Genomic DNA, 18161 nt, shown 5'->3' with positions numbered 1-18161 from the left:
GTATAAATGTAAATGAACAGAAGTGCAAGCATGTTACATTTTCTCTAAGACCAAAAACATGTCCGGCAGTTAAAATGAACAATATTTTATTACCCCAAGCGACTGAAGTAACATCTTGGTATTCACTTGGATAGAAGGCTCACGTGGAGAAAACACATATCGAGCAAAATAACCTGCATGAAGATAAGAGCAGCACATTTAAATTGGCTTTTAAATAAAAATTCAAAACTTAGCCTAGACAACAAAGTTCTATTATACAACGCGGTCATAAAGCCGATTTGGATGTACGGCATCCAACTGTGAGGTACGACCTGTGCAACCAATATCGATATAATTCAGAGATTCCAATCCAAAATGCTTAGAACAATCACGTGCTCACCATGGTACATGCGTAATGAAAATATCCATAAAGATCTTGGTATCCCTATGGTAAAGAAAGAAGTAGAGACCAGCAGAAACAAATATTTATCCAAACTCCGAGATCACCCAAACCCATTGGCTAATGCTTTATTACATTCTTGTAATTAATCACGTCTAAAAAGAAGAGATATGCCAGCACACTGAGGAGCAACGTTTCACCAAAACAACTCAATCAATTGGTTGAGCTTGTCTAGTTTTAATTAGAATTAAGATTTTATAACTTATTGTTAGGCTCCAAAGAGCAGATTCAATAAATAAAGAAATATACAAAAAAAAAAAAAATAAAAAAATATGTAGGTAATAAAATTATTTGCATTGTTTTGCAAGCGAACGATCCTCTAACGAATTCTCCGTATTTTACAACAAAACGAAACCAGAAAAATTTGAAGATGTGAAGTAAAATTTTCATATAAAGCATCGACATAAAACATTTTTGAACGTGATGAAAACATCGATGTTACATTGTTCTATACATTTGTTTTCCCTAGCTATTATACATTTTTGTTTTTTTTTGCTGTTCATAAGAATTTGGTAAGTTTCATCAGCTGATTGCTATTTTAACTATCAATAAACACAACCAAATTTCCAGCATGAACAACAACCCGCAGAGCTGTATTCCAATTTTAACTCGATTTGTAATCGAGCAAAGGCCGGTTAATTGATCAATTAACTCCTGTGCGAAAAGACTATTAGTTCTAAACGGACTTTGTCGATTATTTTCCTTCCAGACCAATATGTTGAACATGTCAGATAGAATAACGGTATCTCTATTATCGATTAACATGTGGACCTTCCGAAAAGCATTAGTTCTTTTCATTATCAAAATATTTTCTTTAAAACAGTACCTGCTCCCTGCGTTCTTTTTCCTTTTACCCGAAAATCAAATATGGAACACTACAACCCTACTTGAGGCCAATTAAAAGTATGTTTTGTGAAATATGTTATACATTTATCGGATGATGCTTTCTTTTAATTTCGATATATAGATAAATCAAGCCGCTAAAAGCACAAAAAGATACGCAAATGTTATTTGATTTTATATGAATTTTAATTGTACTGAAAAGTGAAATATTTGCTTTTCATTTTGAGAATAAACATTTTACGGCCAATTAAAGCCAAAAGTATGCGGAATAAAGACAAGTTATTACTTACGTACTACCTTATATCACATTAGACGCACCGACAATTAAGCAATTCATACAAACTACTGGAGATATATATCTACATGACAGATTTTATGTTCTCTAAAACTTAAAGATCCGAAAATTTGCATAAACAATTATCTAGCGACTAATACTTGAGAGTGGGTAATGTTCTTGCCAATATGCGTACTTAATAAACTGAGTGGCCATTATTTACACTAACTACGAGTATATTAAAGCTGTTGCTGTGTCGTACTCTTAGTAAGTTTTTTTGAATCAATTAAGTGTTTTATGCCCATACATAACACAGGCAGCCGTCAAACATGCATACATATGTGTCTATTTTTCTTCTCGAACCTTTGACATACTGTTGTAATTTCGGAAGATTATGGGATATGGATGTTAGAATGATTGGTTTGAGTGGGAATACAAAGAGGTGATTGTTATCATGCGGAGACTTCACATTTTTAGTATGTTGAGATCAAGTCTGTTTATTTATATAGGTTTGTTTAGCCTATTGTAATATTCAGAATGTAATTTTTGGTTTGACCCTCAGACCATCTTTAAAGGGTAAACTCCAAAGACGACCAGTCCTTATTCTTATTTTTCTTTGACACCACATCCGTGGGTCAATCTGGGCCGACAATACAACAATTCTCCAGTTGCTTCTGTGATTTGCTAAGTCACGACAGTTGTACATCCAAAGTTCAGGCAGGCCCCTTGGTCTTGCTACAGGATGCTTAGGGGCCCTTCTTTCCATTGTCCACCAATGGAACACACTTCTTTAAATATATCTGTGTCGCCGTAGAGCTCATACATTTCATGGTTCCATATTCTTCGGTATTCCTGGCTCACACGAACAGCTCCAAAGATCTTTGCGGAAACAGTTCACTTCTCATCTCGGTTTGTCATTATACATGTTGCTGCGCCGTATAATATAAAGGGAGAGGGATCTGCTCCTCAACGACCAGTTCTACGTTACAGAAATTCACACCAGCCCATTCCTATAGACTTTGGTAGGTATTATGTATTTTGGTACCTCCTAATATTACTATATGGTTTCTAACAATATTTATTATTTTTGTCAACGCTCTAAAAACACTCCACTTCTACTTGTATGGCATCTTAATTATGCATATCCATTTTCGTATGTTTTTAATAAGCGCATGCATTTTGTTTGGCAAAATCAAAATCATTTTTGGTCATTCATATGCGACATTAAATGCTCACACCTGTGGATGGTTGGAAAAACAAAATTAAAAAGATCGAAATCAAACATAAATAACCGTGTGGTTCGTCTTTTCCTAATGACAGTGTCTTTTGTTCATACTCTATTATTATTATTCGCTATTGACTCACAGTTAACTACATGGACTGTGGTACCAATGTGTAAATACATACATATGTATAATAAGCACACAGTGTTTACAAGCGTGTGCAACTACAAATAGTCAACAGTTATGATGCTTAGCATCACCAATTTGCAAGCACTTGATCAGCCCGATATTTGCTGTTGTTGTTTGTTATTTTTACAATACAGCAACTATTTTCCATACGCTTTGTCGCAAATATTTATCACCTACATACAAACATACATACGTACTTGGCGTGAGAATGCATGTGTATGTGCGCAAAAAATATTTATGTTTGTTGCGCGCGTTGACTTCTGCGAGACGCTGCGCAGGCGCTTGGCCGTAAATGAAGTTACAACGGCCTTGCCGGAGTGTCAGTTAACGTTTGACTTTGGCGCGCAGCTCACGCAAGCTTTCGCAACGGCGGCAATAAGTGGTTGATAAATTGAATAAAGAAAGTCGAAAATTGAAATAAAAACGGAAAAGGACGCGCAGTTAATTGAAAGTGATTTTTATAAAGATAAAATAATTTAATTTTTCAAAACAAAATCAATCGCCAAAATGGTACGAGACCACTTTTTTTGTCAATTATTGCATTCTTTACAGTTAGTTACGTACACAAGCGCAGTGACAAACTATATCTAATATTTAAAATAAGTTTAATGTTATAGAAAACTGTAAAAAAGACTATAACGTTTGTAAATATTTTGAACAGACTTGAATAAAATTCCTATCGAATATACATACATATGTATATATACATATATGTATGTATGTATAAAATATAGTAAATTCAAATTCTTAACCCGTTAAGACCACACTCGCTGTATAGTATAATCAGCGAGATATACTGAAAAAAACGCTTCCAGACAAGAAAATAAGGAAATCGATTTCACGTATATTTTGGTGTATATAATATAAAAGGCGATAACGACAGATTCATACAGTATTTTTTTTTTTTTTGATTCTTTGATAGAATTATTGATAAGTTCGTGATGTCATGTACGAAAGGATCAGAATGCTTTGTTTACAATTAGTATGAAAATTTGTTCAGTTCTTTTTATTTCACAATCTTGTTTCTATTATTATTGCATCGAAAGATGAGATAAAATATAAAACCATATACACCTATTAGAAACGAAAAAAATATCACAAAATTGGAGAGAATGCAGTTTTATTGCCTCAACTATCAAATACTAATCTCCGGATACTCAATGAAGTTATCAAGCGCATTCTATAGAAGACTATTTATGTTTTAAGTAATTTAAATATATTTCTTATTTCGTGAAGACTCTGCTGATATAAATACTATGTAGTAGTGAAAATACTGATTATCATTTAAGTTGTTGATACCAACTACAATTCCTATGTTACTCGGATTATTAAATGACACTGAACGTGTTAAGCACACAGCCTCACCAATGCCGTAAAATTACGCGCTTGTAAATATAATTAGCGGTGCGAAGAGCGCAAACTAAATAATATATCATTTGTCCGTGAAATACATTGTCACCAAATAGTAAATACAATGAAGCAAGCAATAAATAAAACTATTAAAAAAAAGAAATAATAAAAAAAGAAATAAATAATAATAATAATTAAAAATCTGACCTTATACACCGTTTAAACTATTATGAAAACACTCAACGCATGTATTTCAGTATTTCTTGCTGATTTTACATTACAGGAATTATTTTACTAAAATTTAAGTGGTTACTACTAGATACTACTGAATTTGAAACTGTTATAAAATCATGTTAATTTAGCAAAACTATAATTCTGATTTCAATAAATACATATATAACAAATAAGGAAAGGCTAAGTTCGAGTATCACCGAACATTTTATACTCTCGCAATGTATTTATTTAAATTTATTAATATAACAAGCAATTTGACTTACATATTCGGCATATATGTACATGGTATAAAGTCCATTGAAAATTTGAAAACCCTAATAATAAATATATGGTAGACAGATGAAGTTATGACCCGATTTCACTCATTGTTGGCACGGAGATATTTTATTAGAATAAAAATATTCCCTCAAAATTTCTTCAAAATATCTGAGAGACTTAACTATAATTTCGGTAAAAAAAAACTGAAGGCCTCATATTCGATATATAGGGTCTTGAGAACTTATGGATCGATTTCGACAATTTTTAGAAGGGCGATGCCACTCTTTCAAAACAGCATTTTTGCAAAGTTTTGTTCCGATATCTTCACTAGTACTTACTTTATATATTGTAAAGTAAACTATTCAGAGGGACTTCAAAGTTCTGGTATATGAGAAGTAGGCGTGGTTATGAACCGATTTGGACTATTTTCACAACATATCATTGGGAAGCTAGGAAGATATTATGAACTGAATTTCATTGAAATTGGTCAAGTATTTGTTTTTTATTGGAGATATGGTTTTTGACTCTTAAGTGGGCGGAACCACACCCATTTAAAATTTGGTATACCATTTTGAGTGCAGCACTTTAGTAGTGCCATAGTAATTTGATAGATATCTACAAAAAACTTAGAATGGGGCGGAGCCACGCACATAAAGTTTTTGGTTAAGTTCAAACAATAATTCTGTAATTTTTGTCTTGTTTGTTGTAGTGAAAAGAGATTCTAATGAGTTTAATGTTTTGTAGTAATCATCAGTTGTATTAGTATTCGTATTTGAAAAGCAATTTAAAATTGAAAAGGAATTCACCACATCAATTTTGGATGGCGGTTGAAAATTTTTTCTTCAGAATCCTCATCGTTTTCCAAAGCGCTAGTAGTCATATTCGTTGGATCCGAAATATTCGGTTCTACAATATCCTCATCTCTTATAAATCTGACTGAGCAAATCTCATTATCCAACTCAATATTTTTAAGGGATATTAACATTACTATTTCTCATCCATAATTCGAAACCATTTCAATCGAGTTAGGGAGAACTTCGAGTTATAGAAGTTCGTGTTATGGAAGTTCATCTATATTACAAAAAATAAGTTTTGATTAAAACTACTACTTTCTTTTAACAAGTTGCGATTCTAATTATATTCAGTTTAAACCATTCGAGTGCAACGAATAGTTCAAAATAAATATTTATTAGGACCAGCCTTCACTATAAGAGTCCTACGAATATTGCGATCGTCTCGGAATTTCGAGTAGCTCAGTTAAATTACAGATGATCGATTTTACTATATATTCTACCATAACCAAACAATTCTTCTAACCTTGAAAAATAGCAGCCAGCGATCTTCTCACGCTTCTAACCATATTGTAAATAATAATGGATATATGATAAATTTTTTGTTATAACTACCTCTAAAATACATCTGACGAGGCACAAAGAACCATTGTAAGAACCTAATCCATTTTCTAATGTTTTCATTCGCATTCAAATAGCGCTACAATCACCAAATTACCAGCTTCTTGATATGTCTCACGACACAATTGCTAGTCACGACGTCAAGCACACCGTTGCCCACAATCGAAACCTTAGGACCAATCACAGCCTTGGACTACGCACAACATCCCAATGAAGTTTTGCCCATGCAGCCGTTATTACTCTATCCGATGCCGCGAAACCTTCAACTACAAGGACGCGAGCTCGACGACGATGACAACGAGATAATTTATGTGAAACTGCTGAAGCGCAAAGCCTACCGTCCAGCAAAGCTGCATCCCAATGATTTGGATGATGAGAGCAATGGGCCGCGTGAGCTCACCATGAATGACATATTCTATGTGAAGGCGCTGACCAATGGACAGTTCAGCCATCAGCGTCTCAAAGTGTACCGGCTACCGGAATTCTACGCGATAAGCGTCTTCCGCAAAGGTGCGAAACTGTAAGCGACACCAAACTCAGGAATCTTTTATAAGCGCAACTCTGCCGAAAATCTGTAAATGATTTGTTGTATTTTTATTTAAATTTTAATTTTGTAGATGATTAGTTTTAAGTGCTGCTTACAGCTGAAATGTTATGTATATGACTTATTGTGATTGATTTCTTAATTATAAACATATATACATATATATTTTTAAAAATAAATATTTAAATATATAAGCCGAACGATTGAGCGGTTTGATGGATGAGTTTAGTGTGCCGTGCGGAGCGGTGGGTGTGTTAATTGACAAACATAATGAGGCCATTAATTTTGGCGACGTGAGTGGCAGCAGCCGTTGTGAGCGACGAGTGGACATTAAGTGGCCACAAGCAAATAAATAAATTTGATTTTTGTATACTCCATACATTTCGCGAGTGTGTACATATGTATGTAGGTAGCTGAGAGAGCTTATGTAAATATATACGTTATTATTGCACGTTACGCGCGTAAAGCCAAGTGGCCATCAATGGGGCGTAATTAAGCGTATGAATTTCGACAATGAAACACACACACACATTCGTACATAGGTATTTGATGGAGGTGCACATACAAACCGATGTGACCACAACAATTGATAGTATTATGGCCGCTGTATTAACAACGAAAACAATTAACTGAATATAAATTTGTTATGCTTACCGTTTTTTTCAGGCTTTGCTTTTTGTTGTTGCTGTGATAGCTACCTCTGTTTTGTTATTATTTGTTCTGTTGTTGTTGTTATTTTTTGTTTGTTTATTTGCGCTCATTTATGTGCTACTATGCCAGCAGCATTGTCAAGTGTTAAACACAGACCAATTAATTTATTATGTTTAATTAGTAATTAGGCATAATGTGCTCAGAGGCTACTGTGCGCTTCTTTATGGTTTTGTTGCCACCTCGGTTGGACGCCGGCGTTTGCAGTGATTTATGGTAATTTTTTCGGGGTTTTGTGAACTTAATTATATGTTGTCTCAAAGCAGAGCACTGGGAGAGAAAGTGCCAATTAGCCGACGAATTACGAATCGAGTGCAGCTTTTCGTTTGGATTTTTCAAATATGTCATTAATTACGCTTGATTGGTGACAGGCACTTTGACAGTGTAAAGTATAGTTCAACTGATTTTAAGTTGACGATTTTACAGACGGGAGTAATCGACAAAAAAAAACATAGAAAATAGAAAACAAAAATTTATTTTTTTTTTTTTGGTTTTCGCTCTTTCTGGCATTGTTTAAACTAAAAACTGATATATTTCTATAAAATTTATTTTCTTTTGTCAAAACTTTAGACCAGTAAGTTCAATACATTCCTCAACATAAATTTCATTCAACATTTCCATTCGCATTGTTTACTCAACTCTTGGTGTATCCCAACTGAGTGTTTACGAATGTAAACGGGAGAAAGTCTGGCGAAAACTCACCTGTATCAAACAGTAAAATTTAAAATATGCAAAATTGGTTGAAAACATGCAAAGAATAATAAAAATATTGTTTATGTTGTCGCAACTCAAAAGAGATCAGTTTGCTCCTTGGAGTTCAAAATCATTTCAGTTGTGCATACGAAACTAACATGAAATCGGTCATAATAATTTATTCATATATTTTTATAAGAAGAAGAAATTTTTATACTGAAGAACGAGCATTTTTGTAAATCAAAATTACTGTTTTTTCGTGGTCATAATAAAAATTTAAATGTATTCCATTAGCAAAAACCAAATATTGATCATATCATTGTATCTGGCTTATTAGTATTATTTTTGAATAATTTTGAATGATGTCAAAAATTATAGATTTTAGTAGATTTAAATGGTGTCTTCTGACCGATTGCTTGTGTATTCATTACAGCTTATTACCGTACACACGCTTTTGCAGAACAGGTGAGTGGAGTATAGCCTGCGGATATGCCTGTTTAAGCGAAAGCAAATAGTCAAATGTCGGTCAACAATGCTTATTATGCAAATTACACTTCCAAGATTCAAAATATATACATACATATGTAGTTAAAATTCTTCGTTACCAACTTACCAAAAGAGACTTTGGAGATTTAATCTTAGCATATGTATGTACATACGTGTAAGATGGGGTATTCCAAAAATAGTTGGACAGTCAGTCCACACCAGCCTCCCGTTTAAGAAATGCTTAATTCTCGTATACAATTTGACTTTTAGCGAGAAATTTCTAACATAACATGAATAAAATTCAATCACATGTTTACCCAATATGACAAGTTATGTATGGTAAATAATGTTTTCTGTCTATCCGAGTGGGTAAAAACATTCCCTCTGAATTTGCATGAAAGATTTAAATTCATTTTGGAAAAAAATTAGTTACAGAAACTAAGGTCCTCATATTCGATATCTAGTACCTAGTCATAGTCCGATTTCGGGAACTTTCAGATGAGTAATGGCACTACTCCAACGTTGCAGTTGATTTATTACAATGTCTTCATTGGTGCTTGATTGGTATACAGACTTTTCGCATAGTTGCACATCAAAATTTGCACAAATTATCATTCAATTAACCGGGAAATCAATAAACTGATACTTGTTTAATTGAACACTTCGTTCAGTTAAAAGAATATCGTTTAAGGGGTTATATACAGTTAGACGGCCGAAAAAAAAGTGAATTTTCCAGAATTTTTTCTGAGAAAACTTATTAATTTATTGATCCAAAAATTTATACACATATTATGGTATCTTTTAACTGTATTTTAAGACTTAGTACTAGTAAAAATATTTATTTGAAAAAGAGCTACAGCTGATCTCCAGGAGCTCTTCTCAAAAAAGACGTTTTGCGGTGACCACTATATCTTGGAACTGGATCATCCGAAATTAAGAAACCAAACAGATTTCGTTAAAGTAATGTTAAATCTAGTAATTAATCGAGGGAATAAGCAAAATAAAATTTTTTGACAAAATGGCGGTTTCTCAAAAAAAAAATAAATTGTTTATAAAAAAAAATATTTATCGGAGAGAAAAAATCTTCGATTAATTACTAAAAAATATATTTAAGAAGGTCGTGTTAAAATTTGAGACTAATCGGTCTAGCCGTTTTCGAGTAATGTTGGTCACCGACTTTGAAAACACCAAAACGCGTTTAAAGTTTGGACCTTGTACTTCCAAGCACTCTGAAACGCCTTTTCAAATTTTTCATTTGCTTGTAACTTTGAAAATATTCACCGGAACGATATGAAATTTTCTGTGTGTATTCTTAAATATATGTACATTAAGAAAATGAAATAAAAAAAATCGATTTTTTGAAAATTCTAACTGTATATAACCCCTTAATTGAAGAGTTTGCTCAATTACTGGAATCACACTTAATTGGACCACCTGGAAAATGCATATGTGCACTTACAGTTTTTCAAATATTTGAACATTTTTTTCTCCTTAAAGAAAAAAATGCATGTAACAGAAACAATTTATATGTATTTACGTAGGTATCTATGTATCTATTTATGTACATATATATGTATTAGGTTTACAACTTTGCTTTCGCCGTTTTCCTCTACAAATATTTTGTTGGATTAATATTGACACAACTGTCCAAGATCAATATAAAAAAAATCGATTAATCGACCAGTACCTGACCCTAGAGAAATCTATTGGAAAACGGCGGAAGCAAAGTTGTTCCGGTTTGCAATATTCGGATAGTCGTAAGTTGTCGACTATTCGATTAAGCGCTCATTTCCGACTATTCGGTTAACCGTTCGTTGTCGACTGTTCGAAAAGTGCAAGTTCATAAAACTTCTGTTTTAATTGAAAAATGTGAAACTCGCGAAAAATGCGCACAATTGACATTTTCACAAATAAAAACAAACAAAAATCAAAGGCTGCTTGGATTTCAAACAATTTTCATTTATTCAAATACTCGCAGCAGAACAACTATTCGAATAGTCGCAGTGTGTACGGTTACAAATCGGATATTCAAATAATCGGTTTTCAGGTCATTCGAATAATTTTAAGAGCCCTAATAAGTAGCTTTCTCATTCACGTATTATTTAAAATTTACGCAGTGTTACAAAAGAAGATTAAGGTTTTTTCAACAATAATATTTGGTGGAAAATTAAAGGAAAGATAATTTCAGTTCTCAACGAAAAATTTTCAGATTTTAACAGAACTCAGAGATAAAATGCAAAAAGAAAAAGAAAATCGGTTGAGAGTTGAGAGAAGTATTATCTATTCGAAATAGAAACATTTTTGATTACAGTAAATGTGTTACTTACTGCATTCGTACATTTTACTTCCTCCTTCCTTCCTTTTTAAGTGTGAATAAAAAGATATTTATGTTTAAATAATTCAGTCATTTTGTTATATACATATATGTAGGTACATATGTAATAACTTACATTAGACAGTAGATTTCCGAAATAACGCATATTCGTTTTAAAGAAAACCTCTTACAACGAAATTTCTTACATTGAGTACCTTATATTACGAACATCTGGGATTTCGGTTTAACGAACAACATGAAGAAGTCATATGTAGAAAGAGTTAAAAATCAAATAAAATCATTGTAAAAACAGAATTAAAAATATAACTTGAAAAAATTCAAGAGAAATGTACAAATTGAAAAATTGAGTACAAGAAAAATATTGAATTGGATAGAAAAAATTAAAATTATTGATCATCACCAAATAAAAGTAAAAGTGTCGGAATTTTGGAAAGAAAACTAACTCCATAACTCGATCTTCTATAACTCGAAGTACTCCATAAATCGATCTTTTGAAGTGGTAATAGAAGTCAAATTGCATACACATTTCCTTTCATAAATCGAACTTTTCGACTAGGGCATAATACAAAATTTAAAATTTTAGTATCGAAGCAGAATTTTAAAAGAGCCCCTCTATGCCGTAGGGAGACGAACAAAAAACATAATATTACACTTATGGATTGCATAAAGCAAGAATTAAAGGCATGCGATCCAAACATCAAAAGCCAAACAAAAGCAATCTGCAACAAATAAAATTACAGAATACATGTTTTAACTTATGTACTTAAATAAGACTTTATGCGAAGTAAATACATAAAGCTGGATATAATTCTATCTTTTACAGCTTTATGCAAAATTTTATGTTTTAATGAGAATTCTATAACTCGAATTCTTTCTAACTCAAAGTTAAAAAAAAAACATATCCAAAGCTGTCCTTTTATGCGGCAATAAGTGTCAATAAAGAAAAAGAACAATATCAATTTAAAAAAATGTATTGTATTGATTGAACTTTCGGAGAGCGAGATCAACTATAATATTCGTATTTCAACGAAGCGAACGACGATTAATCAAGTTTTTGAATACATTTTTCAAAATAATTTCATAAAAGAATTTATTAAACTGCAATTTACCGATATTTAAGCTATTTTTTAAAGATAACTTTAAGTTAGTACTTGAATTAACGAGGAATTCGATGTAACGAACAGGCCTGACAATTAATGTCTTCGGTATTTAGGAAAACTACTGTAAATTAATATTACTTGATATGTATTGTGATCTGCAAAATAGAGAAATTAATGTATGTATTAGTATGCAATTTTTCAATTGTTTATTATTTGTTTACCATTACGACGTTAGCGCTTGCGACATGTGGCTTATTACCTCCGTCATCTGCTGTTGTTGTTGCTGTTGTTGTAGCGGTTATCTATCCCTGCCTGAAAAGAAGAGCATAAATCTAGTTGTCGTTGAAATTATTTAACGGGAGGCCCAGGAAACGTGCTTCGACAGGGTTGGACCAAAGGGAAAGGGGTGTTAGATGAGTAGGGTTCGTTGGGCATGCAAAGAGGTGGTTAGAATCATGCGGGGACTCGTTGCATGCGGGAAATGTCATCTACACGTTTTGATCTAAAATTTTTTGTTGTAGAGCAATGGACTGCACCTCTCGTCTCTCGTGGGCTTACATTTTTTTCAGCACCTCTTTCACCGGCAAAAGCAAACCAATTATTGCTTCATATAGTAAGTAAACAAATTAGATTTGTTGTACATAAAATACTTTATAAATATATTATTGATTTGAGGTTAAATTATTACCGGTCGATACAATATGCCAGCACCCGGCAATCCATCTACGGTTGTTTTTGCTGAGTTTGCAATTGCCTGCTCCTCAAACTCCGTCATTCCAACGTGCGAGGGGCCTCTACAAGTCACTTGACCCAATGTGTGAGCACCCGGCAATTCTAATTGTAAAGGTTGCAATTACCTGCTGGGCCTCTTAAGGCATTCAACGTGCTAACTCCGACCACAACATTTGCAGCTCTTGAGAGTTTGTCGAATTTAGCTTCCGGAGTTGTAACTCGGGATGCTGCGTGCAGAACATTATGTAAAGTTGCAACTGTTCCTGAGTTGTTCTTTCAACTTTTGTACGCCTAAACTAAACGAAATTACCATATTTACATTACAATTATTACGTTAGCAAAATTACTTTCTATTACAATTTGTTTTGCTCTCCATTTCAAATTAAGCTTTGTTTACTTTTATAAAACAGCTGTTTGACAACAAAATGGTTTTCACCTCATATGTTAACTTTTTCATGATGTGGTAACTTATAAGATTTAAGCAAGAATAACATCTTTAAAAAAAATATCAAAACAAGCTTCATAATTTTATCCTCAGAACTTCGTTGAATAATTTTATTAGAATAAGTCTGAAAAGATCAGTAGAAATATAGACGATATTATTTGTTATTCACCAAGGTATGCGACGATTATAAAGCTGAACGAAATGTCTTACCATTTTATATTTTCAGACAGCGTTTGTTTATTCGACGCCGTTAACATCATACGCCGGCGTCAAACTTTTAACAGCTGTCAACGGTACACATTTGACATTTCTATTAGTGCCGCTTTTCAGTGGTATAATTGCAGCGCATTTTTTAGTTTTGTGAAATTTGGGAAAGAAATATTATTTATAAATATAAGTTAAAAAAACATAATAATTATTTAGCAAAAGTACTTTGCAAGCAAGCAAAATGATGTACGAAGATGATGGTAAGTACTTGAGAGATGTATTGTAGCAAAATAGATCTACCCACCTGGGTGCTCACGTCGCCATTACTAAAACGAGTTGTGCTTATTTTACTTGAATTACAGAAATGTTCGAAGAAGAGAATGCGGAGGAAATCTCCCACGAGTTGTGGCAGGAAGCTTGCTGGATTGTAATTAACGCCTATTTCGACGAAAAAGGTTTGGTACGACAACAGCTGGACAGTTTCGATGAATTTATACAAATGTCTGTGCAACGCATTGTAGAAGACTCCCCGGCAATTGATTTGCAAGCCGAAGCCCAACACACATCTGGTGAAATCGAAACACCCGTAAGTTTATAAACGATTTCATTTTTATTAAAACAAAAGAATATAATATTCAGTACAATTTGATACACAGCCACGCTTTTTGCTTAAATTTGAGCAAATTTATTTATCCAAACCTACACATTGGGAAAAAGATGGTTCTCCAAGCCCCATGATGCCGAACGAAGCCCGTTTACGAAATCTGACATATTCTGCTCCACTGTATGTGGACATAACAAAAACAAAAATTGTGGAAGGAGCCGATCCAGTAGAAACACAGCATCAGAAAACCTTTATTGGAAAAATTCCTATTATGTTGCGTTCTACGTACTGCCTGCTTTCGCAGCTAACAGATCGTGATTTAACAGAATTAAATGAGTGTCCCCTAGATCCAGGTGGTTATTTCATTATCAACGGATCTGAAAAAGTTCTGATCGCTCAAGAGAAAATGGCAACCAATACTGTATACGTATTCAGCATGAAAGACGGCAAATATGCTTTCAAATCGGAAATCCGTTCTTGTCTTGAACACAGTTCCAGACCCACCTCCACTTTGTGGGTAAATATGATGGCACGTGGTTCACAGAACATCAAAAAGTCTGCCATTGGCCAGCGCATAATCGCGATCTTACCATATATCAAACAGGAAATTCCAATTATGATAGTTTTTCGTGCTTTGGGCTTTGTAGCTGATCGCGATATTTTGGAGCACATCATTTATGATTTCGATGATCCCGAAATGATGGAAATGGTAAAACCATCACTTGACGAGGCATTCGTTGTGCAAGAACAAAATGTAGCCTTAAATTTTATTGGTGCCCGCGGTGCTCGACCGGGTGTAACCAAAGACAAGCGTATAAAATACGCAAAGGAAATTTTACAAAAGGAAATGTTGCCGCATGTAGGCGTATCCGATTTCTGTGAAACCAAGAAAGCATACTTTTTGGGTTATATGGTGCATCGTTTGCTGCTTGCTTCGCTCGGTCGTCGTGAATTAGATGATCGCGATCACTACGGTAAGATAAATACATATATCCAAGCAGTAGTATAATGTAATATGTTAAATACAACACAACTTTATTATTATTGTGTAGGCAACAAACGTTTGGATCTCGCCGGTCCGCTATTGGCCTTCCTCTTCCGTGGGCTATTCAAAAATCTCATGAAAGAAGTCCGCATGTACACACAGAAATTCATCGATCGTGGAAAGGATTTCAACTTGGAATTAGCCATCAAAACAAATATTATCACTGACGGTTTGCGTTACTCTTTGGCTACTGGTAACTGGGGTGACCAAAAGAAAGCGCATCAGGCGCGTGCTGGCGTGTCTCAGGTGTTGAATCGTCTAACTTTTGCATCCACATTGTCACATTTACGGCGTGTCAACTCGCCCATCGGTCGCGATGGTAAATTGGCCAAACCACGTCAATTGCACAACACATTGTGGGGCATGTTATGCCCCGCCGAGACACCAGAGGGTGCCGCTGTAGGTCTGGTAAAGAACTTGGCTCTGATGGCGTACATTTCTGTTGGTTCCCAACCTTCGCCAATTTTAGAGTTCTTGGAAGAATGGTCCATGGAAAATCTTGAAGAAATTGCACCCTCTGCCATCGCAGATGCCACAAAAATTTTCGTCAATGGCTGCTGGGTTGGCATACATCGTGACCCTGAGCAACTTATGGCTACACTACGTAAATTGCGTCGGCAGATGGATATCATTGTCTCGGAAGTATCCATGATCCGTGATATTCGCGATCGTGAAATACGAATTTACACAGACGCCGGTCGCATTTGCCGTCCGCTATTGATTGTTGAGAATGGCTCACTTCTGTTGAAGAAGACTCATGTGGACATGTTGAAGGAACGTGATTACAATAATTATAGTTGGCAAGTTTTGGTCGCTTCGGGTGTCGTGGAATACATTGACACCTTGGAAGAGGAGACTGTAATGATTGCGATGTCGCCATACGACTTGAAACAGGACAAGGACTACGCGTATTGTACGACCTACACACATTGTGAAATTCATCCGGCTATGATTTTAGGCGTATGTGCCTCTATTATACCATTCCCCGATCACAATCAAAGTCCGCGTAACACATATCAAAGCGCTATGGGTAAAATATATTGGAAATATCCTTCTACAAGGATTACTAAACTTAAAGAATTGAATTTTTGCAGGTAAACAAGCTATGGGTGTCTACATTACCAACTTCCACGTACGGATGGACACTCTGGCACACGTACTCTATTATCCCATGAAACCATTGGTCACTACACGTTCCATGGAATATCTGCGTTTCAGAGAGCTACCAGCTGGCATTAATTCAATTGTTGCCATCTTATGTTACACTGGTTACAACCAGGAAGATTCTGTCATCTTAAATGCTTCGGCTGTGGAACGTGGTTTCTTCCGATCGGTTTTCTACCGTTCGTATAAGGATTCCGAGAACAAGCGTATTGGCGATCAAGAGGAGAACTTCGAAAAGCCCAATCGTCAGACTTGTCAAGGAATGCGCAATGCTCACTACGACAAATTGGATGATGACGGTATTATTGCGCCTGGTATTCGTGTCTCTGGTGACGATGTGGTTATTGGAAAAACAATTACTCTCCCCGAAAACGACGATGAGGTATAATATTAAATCAGTTACTATTTTCGAAAAAGATTTAATTATATTATTCTTATTTAGCTCGACAGTACCACGAAACGTTTCTCTAAACGAGATGCCTCCACTTTCCTACGTAATTCCGAAACTGGTATTGTTGATCAAGTGATGTTGACGCTGAATAGCGAAGGTTATAAGTTTTGCAAAATTCGTGTGCGTTCAGTGCGTATACCGCAAATTGGTGACAAGTTCGCCTCGCGTCACGGACAGAAGGGTACTTGTGGTATCCAGTATCGTCAAGAAGACATGGCGTTTACATGTGAGGGGCTTGCGCCTGACATTATTATCAACCCTCACGCCATTCCATCTCGTATGACAATTGGCCATTTAATCGAGTGTTTGCAAGGTACAATATATCATCCTGTGTTATTTCTTTAAGTTTAAATGTAAAACAATTTATTGATATTTAGGAAAGTTGGGCTCAAACAAAGGTGAAATTGGTGACGCTACACCCTTCAACGATGCTGTCAACGTACAAAAGATATCCACCTTCCTGCAAGAGTATGGCTATCATTTGCGTGGCAACGAGGTGATGTACAACGGTCATACAGGTCGCAAAATCAATGCCCAAGTATTCTTGGGACCAACCTATTACCAACGTCTCAAGCACATGGTGGACGACAAAATTCACTCCCGTGCTCGTGGTCCTGTCCAGATTTTGGTGCGTCAACCTATGGAGGGTAGGGCACGTGATGGTGGTCTACGTTTCGGTGAGATGGAACGTGATTGTCAGATATCTCATGGCGCTGCACAATTTCTGCGCGAACGTCTTTTTGAGGTTTCCGATCCATACCGTATACATGTGTGCAATTTCTGTGGTCTCATTGCTATAGCTAATTTGCGTAATAACACTTTTGAATGCAAGGGTTGCAAAAACAAAACTCAAATATCACAAGTCCGTTTGCCGTATGCCGCAAAGTTGCTGTTCCAGGAACTTATGTCGATGAATATTGCACCGCGACTGATGGTTGTCCAATAGGCATGAGCATGAACTTAAGAGCGCTGACATTTTACATTTCTATTTGAAAACATTGTAGTACTATAATTAATTAATAAAGTAATTTTTACAACAATAATATTTCGTGTATCCTATACCTATGTTGGTTTCAAACTTGAAAAAAAATTCGAACCGAGTAAAATTCTAAGAGATAGACCCTTTGGAAGTTTCGCCCATCACGCCAAGTTAGTTTAAATTGAAACTTAAAACGAGTTTATCTCAAACCTCAATTTTTTAAGTCGGTGGACAAAAATTAGTTTTTTTGTTCAAAGTTTGTCAAAAATTCTTTCGTTCATCAACGAGATTTATCCCTGTACTATCGAGACATATTTGGATTATTGATTTTGGATGAACCAATAATGAGCTTTTTTATACACCAAAGGCGATGAATCACCAACGGCGGAGTTTTCAGAATTTTTAAATAAAAATTTCACAAAATACAGTTTAAATATGTACCTCTG

General features: G+C 34.8%; 2 protein-coding genes and 1 long non-coding RNA gene across 10 annotated transcripts; 2 read left to right on the top strand and 1 right to left on the bottom strand.

Moving 5' to 3' along the window:
* Window positions 1-985: 985 nt before the first annotated feature.
* On the bottom strand, window positions 986-13614 carry LOC105212348 (uncharacterized). Of its 8 annotated transcripts, XR_008470820.1 has the most exons (8): window positions 13476-13614; window positions 13178-13389; window positions 12777-13116; window positions 12647-12692; window positions 12310-12400; window positions 8781-12243; window positions 7421-8660; window positions 6647-6794 (listed from the first exon to the last, which is right to left on the bottom strand). It is a non-coding gene; the product is annotated as an uncharacterized LOC105212348 (long non-coding RNA). The 8 variants fall into 8 exon arrangements; XR_008470815.1 differs by having other exon boundaries at window positions 12310-12692; XR_003752319.2 differs by lacking the exon at window positions 12647-12692.
* Window positions 3270-6960, top strand: LOC105212347 (uncharacterized). Its single transcript, XM_011184250.3, has 2 exons — window positions 3270-3478; window positions 6300-6960. The coding sequence occupies exons 1-2, from the start codon at window positions 3476-3478 to the stop codon at window positions 6744-6746; spliced, it is 450 nt and encodes a 149-aa protein (XP_011182552.1). The 5' UTR covers window positions 3270-3475; the 3' UTR covers window positions 6747-6960.
* LOC105212349 (DNA-directed RNA polymerase II subunit RPB2) lies at window positions 13573-17779 on the top strand. The gene is made up of 7 exons (XM_011184251.3): window positions 13573-13732; window positions 13835-14058; window positions 14129-15050; window positions 15129-16151; window positions 16216-16667; window positions 16728-17049; window positions 17114-17779. Exons 1-7 carry the CDS (start codon window positions 13714-13716, stop codon window positions 17680-17682), a joined length of 3531 nt encoding a protein of 1176 aa, XP_011182553.1. The 5' UTR covers window positions 13573-13713; the 3' UTR covers window positions 17683-17779.
* Window positions 17780-18161: the final 382 nt, after the last annotated feature.

Source organism: Zeugodacus cucurbitae, chromosome 2 (assembly GCF_028554725.1).
Source record: "Zeugodacus cucurbitae isolate PBARC_wt_2022May chromosome 2, idZeuCucr1.2, whole genome shotgun sequence".
Lineage (NCBI taxonomy): Eukaryota > Metazoa > Arthropoda > Insecta > Diptera > Tephritidae > Zeugodacus > Zeugodacus cucurbitae.
The sequence above is the reverse complement of the archived record's forward strand: the minus strand, read 5'-3'. Positions and strand labels throughout refer to the sequence as shown.

Coding starts and splice junctions, on each gene's coding strand:
- LOC105212349 (XM_011184251.3), top strand. Junction 14,059..14,128: donor CTGGTGAAATCGAAACACCC/GTAAGTTTATAA, acceptor TTTGATACACAG/CCACGCTTTTTGCTTAAATT. Junction 15,051..15,128: donor AGATGATCGCGATCACTACG/GTAAGATAAATA, acceptor ATTATTGTGTAG/GCAACAAACGTTTGGATCTC.